This window comes from Teleopsis dalmanni, unplaced genomic scaffold (assembly GCF_002237135.1).
Source record: "Teleopsis dalmanni isolate 2A unplaced genomic scaffold, ASM223713v2 unscaffolded_contig_0138, whole genome shotgun sequence".
Classification (NCBI taxonomy): domain Eukaryota; kingdom Metazoa; phylum Arthropoda; class Insecta; order Diptera; family Diopsidae; genus Teleopsis; species Teleopsis dalmanni.
Genome location: NW_024031520.1, coordinates 1 through 12,964, shown reverse-complemented (window position 1 = coordinate 12,964; position 12,964 = coordinate 1). Strand labels below are relative to the sequence as shown.

General features: G+C 33.3%; 2 protein-coding genes across 2 annotated transcripts; one reads left to right on the top strand and one right to left on the bottom strand.

Annotated features, from left to right (window-relative positions):
- Positions 1-950: 950 nt before the first annotated feature.
- Positions 951-4,622, bottom strand: LOC119663116. Its single transcript, XM_038072772.1, has one exon. It carries the CDS (start codon positions 4,620-4,622, stop codon positions 951-953), a length of 3,672 nt encoding a protein of 1,223 aa, XP_037928700.1.
- Positions 4,623-5,423: 801 nt separating this feature from the next.
- LOC119663117 (protein aubergine-like) lies at positions 5,424-7,894 on the top strand. Its single transcript, XM_038072773.1, has 5 exons — positions 5,424-5,573; positions 5,643-5,740; positions 5,801-6,032; positions 6,766-6,876; positions 6,938-7,894. The coding sequence occupies exons 1-5, from the start codon at positions 5,455-5,457 to the stop codon at positions 7,839-7,841; spliced, it is 1,464 nt and encodes a 487-aa protein (XP_037928701.1). The 5' UTR covers positions 5,424-5,454; the 3' UTR covers positions 7,842-7,894.
- Positions 7,895-12,964: the final 5,070 nt, after the last annotated feature.

Here is a 12,964-nt window from a genome sequence, read left to right as displayed (position 1 = left end):
TTAAATTACAATTTAATTCAATTATTTTACAGCTAGTTTATGATTTCGTTCTAATATAAACTCAGCAAGTGAATTTGTTAATAAAATTTCAGAGCAAAGTAACAAAATTCCAGAAAAATGTGTGAACATAAAAAGTCAAGTACGGTTTTGGGTCAGTTGGTTAAGGTGCGCTGAATCTGAGCTTCAAATTTGGCAGGAAACGAGTTCGATTCCTGGTACTTGCAGTCTCAAAAAATTATTTACGAATAATTAAATACAAGAATTATTTCCAAGACCACTGATGATTGGTACTTGGCAAAACTCAAAACAGCTGTATGATTAGCCACAAATTCAATTAATTCAAATAATATAAAATGAATTTTTGTTGTTGTTTCACTTCTGTTCGAAAATCTCTTTATATTATCTTTATTAAATAATATACGTACATAAATTAAATGAAATTATTATTTTAACATCTAAGCACAACAAGGACAAATTGTCGACTTCTCAGAAGAGGAACATACAGGCCCGTAATGTATTTCGAGAAGCGTTATAAGTACAAAATTTCATTTATATATATTATAAATATATTATTATTTATATATTATATTTCATTTATATATTGAATAAAGTACTCATCCGAGCTCCACTTATTCCGCTTTACAATCGTGTTTTTTTTGATCCTGATTGTAAAGTATATACATAATTAGACCCCCACGCAATCTTGCGTAAACCCATCTCCTTCATCGATATTTCCATTCTTCTTATTATTATTATTATTATTATTATTATTATTATTATTATTATTATTATTATTATTATTATTATTATTATTATTATTATTATTTTTATTTAATTCTCCTTAATGGGTTTTTTGGTAAGTTTTGGTGGCCTAAGCCAGTACAAAATATAACACAATATCTATATATTTATTTAAACTATTTTAACTAGTATTTGATTGGTATTTTAAATTAATTAATATTTAAAAATTTGCGAGTAATATGACAGGAATCAATTATAACACTTTTCTGGATGTCATCAATAATTCGCTGGTTTAATTCAAGTCTTCGAATATGCGACAATAAACTTTTTGGCGTTACACCTTCAGCACTAATTATAATTGGAAGATTTTCAATTTTGTTAAGGTTCCAATTACGTTTTGTTTCCACAGCTAATTCTGCGTATCGACTACATTTCTCAAAATAAGTACGATCCATGTTTTTGGTCATTGGTATTGCAACATCAATGAAGAGTCCTTCTCGACGTCTTTTATCAACAATAGTTATATCTGGTCTATTGTGCAACCTCGTGTGATCGGAATAAATAGTTCGATCGTAATAAATTTTTACGTCTGGATTATCATATACTGCTTGTGGTGTATACTTATAGTATGGAACATTTTCTCTATCAATAAGTCTATATTTATTGCATATTTGCTTATGTAAAATATTAACCACGTTATTGTGTCTCTTTGTATATTCTCTTTGTGCTAAGCATGTACATCCTGCCAGTATGTGATCTACAGTTTCCGTTTGTTCTCCACATTGCCGACATTTATCACTAATTAGCGAAGGGTCTGACATTATAAATTTGCAGTAATTTCTTGTCGGAATTACTTGGTCCTGTATTGCAATCATGAATGCCTCAGTTTCAGCAAATAGTGTTCCACATGTAAGCCATTTGTGCGACATAATTTTATCGACATTGTCGGCGTTAGTGGATCTATAATATCTTCCATGTAGCGGTTTGATTGCCCAAGCTTGCTCTTTACACTGCCGATCTTGTGCTTTTCTTTCAAAAGTTCCTTCCAAATTTAATGGTGTGTAATGCTTGTCTGCTTTGTTTAAAATTTTAAACAAGATATCATTTTCTGCGTTCTTTAAAAAATATTCTCTCATTGATATAATTTGATTGTCGTGTAGTTCTTGTAGATCAATAAGGTCTCTACCTCCTTCCTTTCTAGGCATAGTCATTCGCTCACAACATGACTTTGGATGGTGGAATTTGTATTCTGTGAGCATAGTTCGTATTTTTCGCTGCATCGCTTGTATCTCAGTCGTTGTCCATTGTATTATTCCGAAACAATAAGTCAGAATGGGAATAGCAAAAGTATTGATGGCTTTTATCAAAGATTTACCCTGCAAATTCGTCTTGGCTATCTTATGAATACGTCCTTTAAATTCACTATATACTTTGTCTTTTACAGCTTTATGTGCTATTCTTCTGCTTTGAGATACACCAAGATATTTGTACAGTTCGTCTTCTTCCATGTCTTTAATAATCGATTCATTTTGCTCAAAATTTTCGAATTTAACGATTTTTCCACGAACAATACTGATTTTTCTGCATTTTTCAATGCCAAACTTCATTCTAATGTCATTACTGAAGTCCTCGACTATTTTAATAAGCTTATCTAAGGTTTCTCGCGTCGAAGCATATATCTTTAAATCATCCATATACATGAGATGATTTATTTTACATTCTCGAGAATTGCCTTTAATTTTGAAGCCATACTTTGCGTTCCTTAAGAGATTACTTAGTGGATTTAGCGCCATACAAAACCACAAGGCTGACAGGCAGTCACCCTGAAAAATTCCTTGTCGAATACTTATTTCATCTGTTCGTATGACACCATTTTGAGTGAACATTTCTATGTTTGTTCGCCATCTCGTCATGTTGTGTTCAAGGAAATTAACAATAGTTGAATGAATACCGTATATATTCAGGACTTCAATCAGCCAACTGTGCGGGATACTATCGAAAGCCTTCATGTAATCAATAAAACACATGTGCAGGTTTCTATTTTTCTTAGCTGCTTGTTCCAATATTATTTGGTCAATTATTAGTTGTTCTTTACATCCTTTTGCGTGTTTTTTGCATCCCTTCTGTTCTACGCACATTATATCGTTTTGTGTAAGGTATGTATTTATAAGATCGCCAATACAAGCAGTCAGTATCTTATATATTGTTGGGAGGCAAGTAATTGGACGGCCATTTGCTGGGTTTCCTTTAAATCCATTATTCTTCGCCATTAGATATGTTTTTCCTTTCGTAAAAATGATTGGAAATGTTGCGGGGTTTTGTAGACATTCATTTAAAAGTTCAGTTAATTTTTGATGGACTGCAGTAAATCTTTTAAACCAAAAGTTTTGTATGTGATCTGGTCCAGGAGATTTCCAGTTGTGTGTTTTTGCTATAATTCGTTTGACCTGATCACATGTAATTAGACAAGTTGACATTTTTTTTTCTTGATATTTCTCTTTCTCTTTTTCAATCCAATGAGCGGATTCATTATGTTTTTGTGTATTGGACCACAGTGAACTCCAGTAATTTTCTGCACTATTCTTACTTGGATATACGTCGTCTGACGTATTGGTATTGGATCGTATTTTTCTATAGAATTGCTTTTCGTTGTTGTTAAAGAGTCTATTGTTTTCTCGTCTTTGGTTCGACAACTTGTATTTACGCTGTCTCGCTACTTGTACACATAGTTTCTGTTTTATAGTGTCTCTTGTGTTAATAATATTCGTGTGATTTGTTTCGTAGCGTGTGTGAAGATTGTATGTTTTTAATATCTTATTGATCCTGTTTTTAAGTCTTCTTGTAGGATTACCTTCAATGTACTTATTTATTCTTTCTAAGTCTCCTCTTAAATGATCAATTTTAATTTGTATTCTTCGTAGCGTATTACTCTTATTTCCATAAATTGCAGCTCTTCGTGGTCCATCTCTGGGTTGTCCTATCTTGCATCCCATTGTAGTAGCAATTGTTATAGCTGATACATATACAATAGTATGTAATTCTTGCAAATTGCTCACATTGTTCAGTTTTGTCAGGATCGCATCATTGTTAAGTGTTTCAATAAGAAAACTTAGCTTCTTACTAGTATTAATTTTCGGAATGCGTGGCCTTAAAAGAGGGTTAAGGTTACTGTAAATGTCAAATTGTTGTTCAAAAATCTCATTTAAGCTATGCTGATTACTTCTAAGTCTCATTTGTTCATTACTTACATCTTCCTGCTGATCCGTGGTTTCATCGACATCAATTAAATGTACATTTAAAGCAGGAGGTGGTTGTTCATTTTCCACTTCTATCGTATTTACATTATTACGTGTTCCTGGTACATGTACGTTTGTAGAAGTATTAGTTGATTCAAATTGCACTTGCTCATTTTCTGCAGTTTCTGTCGATTGATCATTACTTACTTCGGCAACCGATTCTTTGATAGCGTTTCGTCTTGATTCTGGTATAAGATTGTTTCTATGAATAACCCGTACTTGATCTGCTAGTCGCTGTTCGGATACATTATAGTCCGGATGGTGCCCAACGAATATTGTATGTAGTGTAGTTCGATATGCTGTCATATCTCTTTCATTGTTTGTAGCTATATAGTAGGCGCGTAATAAATCTTCATTTATAGTATTAGTCCATTTTCTGCGCTGTCGTGGTCTGCCAGCCACGGTAAGAGCTATATCGGAATGTATATGCTGTTCACCGGACTGCAAAGGTGTTCTATTTCTGTTGTTCTGTGGCATACTTGTCGAACAGGACCCAGGTACCAAATCCTGCACGCGAGAGTTATGCGATCCCGACGCGGTGGGGTTATCCGATCTCCCCAGATTTACATTATTTTGTGACTGCATTGTGTACTATTTGTTCACACCTCGTAGTACACGGGGTGGTATTTTATACCTACTACCAGGTATATCGTCCAGCCGCTCCTAACATGGAGTCAGACACTGACCTAAAAGCCGCCCATTCTGAGTCAGTCGCTTTAGGTTTTTTATTTAAATCCCAGCCGCACTAAATAGCGAAAACAGACGTTGAGATAGGAGGGTTTTAGAGATTTTGGGGGAGACACTTATTCAAAGGCGGTGTCAGCTCGCCTTGTCGAGGTTGGATTCGAATCTTGTGATCTTTTCTTGGAGATAAAAGAGCCCCTTCGTTTACCCCAATCACATTCATAGACAGCCTCCGCTCATTGTCCGGGACTGCTTATTTAATTTTCATCTTATTCGCAGCTAACCATCATATCTGATGGCCATTCCATTATCCGCAACCTATGGACCCGTCCGCTTGCCTGAGCTCGGCATCCCACGGTACCTTCCAATTCCGTGTTATTATTATTATTATTATTATTATTATTATTATTAAATATTATTATTATTATTATTATTATTATTATCATTATTATTATTATTATTATTATTATTATTATTATTATTATATTGTTGTTCTTATTATTAATTATCATTATTATTACTATTATTATTCATTATATATTTCATCACTATTCTCATTATTAATTAAACAAATAAATGATGTATTATAATGTTCGAATTGTGAAAGATAATCTAATATAAAAGATTTTAGATATATATATATATATATTTATAGTACATATACTAATGCACCTTTGAAATGTTCCAATATTTGTAGCGTTATAATCTAATCATAACCGACTCCAGTCAACCAATGTTAATATCGAAACCAACCAATAAGCATATACGTGGTGGTCAAGAAGAATTTATCTCATTGATTCCTGAGTTCACGCGTGCAACTGGTATAACTGATCATATGAGAACAAATATTCGGTAAGTAATATTTTTTCTGTTATAACAACAGATGAACTGTTAACATATGCCTTTGGTATTTTATTTTAGTTTCATGAAATCGATGAGCGATCATACTCGGCTCAATCCGGAAATGAGACTTCAACGCTTGAGAAATTTCAACGAACGTCTCAATTCTTCTGCTAAAAGTACAGAGGTTCTTAAAGAGTGGAATATGAAATTGGATAATGATTTACTTAAAATTCCAGCACGTATTTTACCCTGTGAAAAAATCTTACTAGGTCATGGTGTTCGGTATATATGTGATGAGAAAGCTAACTGGACCCGCGAGTTCCGAAACTGTTCAATGTTTTGTAATGCCGAAATTAGTCGTTGGCAAGTAATCCTCCCATCACGTTGTTGTCGTGAAACTCAATTGTTTGTTCAAATGTGTATTAAAGTAGCAAGAAATATGAGTTTAGTACTGGCCACACCAAAATAGTAAGTACTTATAAATAACTATAAATTATATCATTTAATATTAAAGACGAAAAGGTATTAATATTTTTATATACATTGAATTTATTTATTGAATGTTTTTGCTTAAAGACTAACAATAAGTATTTGAACCTTAAAACTACTTATATATATGTTTATCAAGTCAATTGATTCCTTGTCAGTAATATTGCAGGAAACTGCAATGTTTAGTTTAGTTGTATTTGTGAAGGGAATGAACATTGTCACTTGTTTGAGAATTTTTTAAGAGGACTCTAAATATGACGACAAGCTTGAATAACCTAATATGCGATTTTTCCGAATGTTGTGGGCCTGAAACGGGCGGCAGTAAAATTTGTTCTGTTGCTTCTACAACAGTTCAAGAAAAACTTACTCTTGCTTTATTACCCAAGCCATTCTAACATTCTTGTCTCCATTCATGGCACTTTATAACTTAAAAACCGTTTAACAATGTACTTCAATAAAGTATGGAATGAAATAAAGAAATTAAGATAAATACGAGATCATATCTCATAACTTTAACAATTCGACGCCTGTCATTAAATATACTTGACGTTATGGAAAATCAGAATATTCACCTTCAGAGTGTAATTTAAACTTTATTAAATGCACCTGCTCAGTGCGCATTAATAGTTTAACAAGAAATTGTCTTAGAAATAATTAATTAGAAATAATTAACCTTAAATTTATTTGCTTTGTTTGTTTTTAACTTATATAGCATTGAAATGGATGACGATCGTAACAACTCTTATACAACTGCAGTGGAAATGGCAACCTCAGAGGATCCTCAAATTTTAATGATTGTTATTCAACAACCCAACGAGGAAAAGTAAATATATACGAATAATATACATATATCTATATAATTTCATTATTATAATATGTTCCAGGTACTCTGTCATTAAAAAGAAGTGTTGCATCGATCGACCTGTAGCTTCACAAGTTGTTACTATGAAAATGATAGCACCTACTTCAGAAAAAAGTGCAGGTTTAATGTCAATCGCTACTAAAGTTGTCATACAAATGAACGCCAAACTACGTGGTATACCATGGATGATTGATCTACCACTCAAAGGTCTAATGACAATTGGATTTGATGTTTGTCATTCTTCTAAGGATAAGAATACCTCATATAGCGCCCTTGTTGCCACAATGGATGTCCGCAGTTCATCAAGATATTTTTCGGCTGTTAGTAAGCACCAAAAATTTCAAGAGCTTTCAAATGATATTATACTGCATTTCACATTCGCTTTGAGAGCATATAGAAATGAACACGGATCTTTGCCTGAACGCATTTTATTTTATCGTGATGGTGTCGGCGATGGTCAACTGCATCAAGTAGTAAATACTGAGCTTAACCATTTACGAATCAAGGCACAAGAAATCTATGAAGCGGCTGGAAAACATGAAATTGGACCACGTTTAGCTTTCATAGTTGTTTCCAAACGTTTAAATACTCGCTACTTTTTCAGCAATAATAATCCACCACCAGGAACAGTCGTTGATGATGTTATAACATTGCCGGAACGCTATGATTTCTTCATAGTTTCGCAAAGTGTGCGTCAGGGTACGGTTTCTCCTACGAGTTATAATGTAATTTATGATACCATGGGTCTCACACCAGATCGTATACAAATGCTCACATACAAAATGACGCACATGTACTATAACTACACAGGTACCTGTCGTGTCCCGGCTGTTTGTCAGTATGCGCATAAGTTAGCTTATTTAGTTGCTGAAAGCATACATTGTCCACCCTCTCAATTACATGAAAGAAATTTATACTTTTTGTAAAAGTATCTTAATTTTTAATTTCTTTCACATTTTATTATTTCACATTTAATTAGATCCTTAATTATACGATTATATAATTAATTCCATGATTATATAATTAATTACGCGATTATTGAATTAATTACATAAATATGTAATTAATTACTTAAATTTAATATAATAAAATTACATAACACACATTTAATTACATTATTAATTACACAAATTATTACTTAATTCATTACACAATTGAAGATTAAATTTAACTTACGTGGTTAAGTATAAAAACGGACTTCATTTCAGATTTCATCAAATTATCAATAATAATTTAATGAAATTTGCATTGAGTTTTATTAACTTAGTATAAAGTATAAAGTATAATATCGGTTTTAATTATTCAATAGTTGCAATGTATTATGGCAATAGTTAACTATACCAATGGTCGAGAACTACAGTACATGTTTACTACAGTGTAGTTTAGTAGTTCCGCCCACTGGTGTTACACAAAGTTTTACACTTACGCCCATGTGTCATTCAGCTCAGCTGTTTTGTTTGAGGAGAAAACCGACCGACGCATTTTTTTTCTGCCCTGACCTACTAAACATTTTGCAAATTCAAATACAAATATTAAAATTTTGTAATTTTAATATTATTAATATTATTGTTATTAACAATTATGAACGTTGATAAAACTTGTTTAAAATATTTATGTAAAAATAATGAGAAATTCTTATAAATTTTTCTAGAATATCTCAATATTTATGGTATAACTAAAGCTGTAAAATATTCACAATGTATTTAACAAATGTAACAAATGTAACAAATGTAACAAATGTTAAGTAACTACAAATAAAACATAAATTTTTAAACAAATTTAACATTTTTTATTAATAATAATAATAGTGTCTTTAATAAGGAGACTATTAGAAAGTGCTTAATGTTGGTGGATAAATCTTGTAGCTTGTATTTAACCTTTACAGTTCATCCAATTCTTTTACCTTGGGCTGCTTGTTTAGCGGGAGGGATAGTTAGCTATTTTGTTGCCTTCATTTCCTTTACGTTCCTAAAATTTACCACAAGGGGTCCCAGTTTATTAAGCTGGTAAGACCTACTTAACTGTCAGATATTATATAGATTGTCAATCTATTTGTCTGTATTTTCAGATTTCAGTTGAAAGTCAATTTTGATCATTCTGTATACCAGATTTGCAAACTATCATTTATAAAATTCATTTTTGCTGCCCTATTTTCTTAATTGAAAATAGGGGTATTCACTCTCTCTTGTAAACTCATTGCAGGGAGCACGAAATGCAAGAATGCTATGTAAAAACTGCAAGACTGCGAGAACACCTCTGTTGCAGAATTGTATCATCAAAATGAATCAGCTGTTTTTGCAGTCGATTCACATTGAGCAAAGAAAAATAAAAGTATAACAATGCCGCGAACAAGTGAAATACAAAAATGTATAGATTTTTTAATTGAAAATAGTACTTTTAATATTCTGATTGAAGGTATTAACATGTTGTTAATGTAGTTTTCACTACTATATAGTTTCTATTTGTTAGATGATGCAAATTACTGGGAAGTGATGGAGCAATTAAATGAAGACCTTTTGTTTACTTTAGTAAACCATCACAGAAATCACCAACCCGTACCAAAATCTATTCAATGGAGATCTACCATTCTTCAAGAATTTGATGAAGGCCGTTTTTGTCAGATGCTTACAGTAAATTGGAACGTATTTTCCTTAATAGTCTCACTAATAAACTATTAAGGATTGCTATTGTTTTATATCGTTTGGGTTCATCAGGCGAAAATGCGGCTATTCGTAAAGTCGCTACATTATTTGTTGTTGGGGATATATGTAATAATAATATAATATAAAAATAATTAGTATAATAAAAATATAACTAATTCTTAATTTATTATTGTTATTTGTTATATTTTTTATCGAGGGCGGTAGTGGGGCTTTGCACAGCAGAACGCACGACTTTCAGTGCAGAGCTGGATGATGTGTTGTCTGCAGACGATTCAATAAAAAAAACTTCGTTGCCTAGCGCAGAACTAGTTGGTGGCTATGGCAATGTTTCCGTACAAAATTAGACATGCGTCCAAACACTTCATTCAATAGTTCAAAATGTGAACAAATTTTCGTAAGTTTCGCTGAAATTGATATGTAAATAAATAAATTAATTCACAAATGTATATGTATATAATATTATATTTGTGAAAACTTAATTAATGGTCACATCGATTTAAATTATTGAACGAAACGCATGTATATATCACAGCCATAGATTAACATATCTCGAAATTTTACTAACAGTCAATTCAAATTTAAAAATGAGAAGCAACAAATGACAAAACAGCTGATTTCCGCCATTTCTGGTTTGTTGCAAGCAAATATACATAGGTTTCAGCATTGGAAGATTGCACGCAATTGCACGAAATTTTGTGCGTGTATTTTGTTGTTGTTATTTGCATTCTCGTACAATCTGTGCATTTCGTGCACCTTGCAATGAGTTTGCAAGAGAGAGTGAATACCCCTAATGTTAATTTTAAGCTTTTTACAAAATTCATTTTTTTGGAATATGATCAAGTATCTTAAGGTACGGTATATTATCAAATACTATATACTTTATAGTGGCCTAACTATAAAGTATACTAAGAAAGTGCTCCGGCTAGAAAGGTATTTGATTCGGTACCCGCAGGTGGAAAACGCGGCAGAGGACGTCCGCATCTTCGGTGGAAGGACCAGGTGACCAACGATTTGGGGGCGCTCGGTACTACCAACTGGCGTCAGAAGGCAACTAACCGGGCTGACTGGCGGAGGCTACTCGACGCGACCAAGGACGACACACGTCTGTAATGGCCAACCAAGTAAGTAAGTAACGTATACTCCTAAATATTTATTGTCCTGCTCAACATGTAACGACAAGTTTTGCTTGTTCTTTTGCTGGGGTAAACTCATCGGTTTGTCCTGGATCGTGACAACAAATTTTTACGAAATAAGGGACATAAACGTATTCACGCCTATAAGGAAAGGAACATAAACGTATTCACGCCTATAAAATTTAGTCGGAAATACATAAACGTATTCACGCTTATGTGGAATTTGGTTGGAAGTACATAAACGTATTCACGCTTACTCGAGGTTTACCTCCAACCGCTATTCAGAAACGAAAATCTCAAAGCTAAGAACAAGACACTGATATATAACCAAGTAATTCGTCAATCACTTCTATATGGTTGTGTAGCGTTCAGCAAAGCTTCAAACACTACTATTCACTGGCTAGAAATTGTACAAAGCCAGGCTGTGAGAAGACTTTTCAAAGTTTCATGGTAAATTAGGAAGAATGACATAATCAGGGACATTAAGATTGATCCCATCAAAAAATACATAAAGGATAGAGCCCTGAAATTAGGTATGCAGATCTGAGGTCAATTATTGCTTAGTCTTAGTCTGATGAAGTGATAAACAATAATCTAGTCAAGGTGTAGAGAGGGGTTTTGAAGAAACCTCGAGTTAAGAAAGAGTATAAGTGCTTAAGTGCACTAGCTCAAAACAGCTTCAACATAATAATTAATGTAAGTTAATTATAAAAAAAAAGAAATTGTTGACGCGGTTTTCTTGATAGTTAGCTGCTTTAAGGTGTCTACGATGATTGCTGAAAGTTCTCCAGCGTGCTTCTTATGACTTGGGATGTTGATCACTAAGTGTCTTTCCTGAACAAATGCGTTGTCTTATATACGCATTCGACCAAACGGTAGTGTAGCGCAAAGCTTAGTTTACAGCTGGCTGTTTTGCGCTTTCACCGCAGTTCTTTTAATAATGATTTAATGATATCGATTTCATAGTATCGATATGATGATCGACACTTCCGTGCTAGTGTTTTGCAGAGTATCTGTAAATAATTATAAAATAATAATTAATAAAAATGTAAATAATTAATAAGAGTTTAGATAAATATGCGAGAGAAAAAGATATGTTGGAGATGTTATTGTTGTTATATATGTATATATTATGTACTTTGTATATAACAGCACAAACTGTATATAACAGTTGCATCAGATGTCTGCACCTAGCAGTATGCCAACATTCAGCATAACGAAGAGTGAATCGCAGCCGAAAACAAATGAGACGCATAAAGCAGCGTGGACTAAAGTCACTCGAAACAGAAGCAAAGAAGCACCTGCCAAAGTAAGAGAGAAGCGCACACGTCCAGAAGCAATAATTGTCCATAAAAAGGGTGAAGCAAGCTATGCCGATATGCTTAAGATGTTAAAGTCGAGCTCTGAATTGGCAGAATTGGGTTGAACTGTAAATAAAATTCGAACAACTACGAAAGGTGAACTTTGTTGATTCTTAAGCGCGGATCTGAAGTGGATGCAAACAAGCATAAAGGTAACATTGCAGAAGCGCTCCATGATTTGCTGATATACATATATTAAGCCAGCAAACCATAATTGAATGTCATGACCTAGACGAGACGACAACAGTTTCAGATGATTGTACCGCCATTGGAAACCAATTTCCTAATATTAAAAGTATGAAGCCAGAAGTGGTAAAAGTAATTCGCCCTTCACGGTATGGGACATACAATGCGAGATTGGTTCTACCCACACGCGACGCTAAAATTCTAATTAATGTTGGGCACATTCGGATTGGCTGGGTAGTATGTAGAATTAGAGACTACCTACAACCAATTCGATGCTATAAATATCTAGAATATAATATAGGCATGTTTCAAAGTACTGCAAAATGATACCAACCGAGCAGGAGCATGCTTTAGGTGTGGTGATACAGGTCATAAAGCCAAATCTTGCGACAATTCACCCAGGTGTGTGCTATGTCCTGTCGAAAATAATAATCATGACATGTTAAATAAAAACTTTCCAGTTTACCAAACCGCTTGTAGAAAATTATATTTACATATGGTTAACTGCTTTCAAATCAACTTAAACCATTGTGAAGTTGCGCAAGACCTACTGATGATAACAGCAAATGATCTAACAGCAGAAGTTCTTTTAATTTCAGAACCGTTTAACGTCCCGGAGTGTGATGGTAGGTGGTGCAGAGATATAAGCGGTAAAGCGGCAATACATATCTGTGTCCATAAAAGCTATGAAATTATTGAGAGCAAC

Bases quoted from the DNA above. Each gene is read 5' to 3' on its own strand.
- LOC119663116 (XM_038072772.1), bottom strand. From the start codon at position 4,622: ATGCAGTCACAAAATAATGTAAATCTGGGGAGATCGGATAACCCCACC.
- LOC119663117 (XM_038072773.1), top strand. From the start codon at position 5,455: ATGTTAATATCGAAACCAACCAATAAGCATATACGTGGTGGTCAAGAA. The intron at 5,574-5,642 runs GTAAGTAATATT...ATTTTATTTTAG, and splicing joins CATATGAGAACAAATATTCG to TTTCATGAAATCGATGAGCG. The intron at 5,741-5,800 runs GTACAGAGGTTC...TTAAAATTCCAG, and splicing joins TCTCAATTCTTCTGCTAAAA to CACGTATTTTACCCTGTGAA.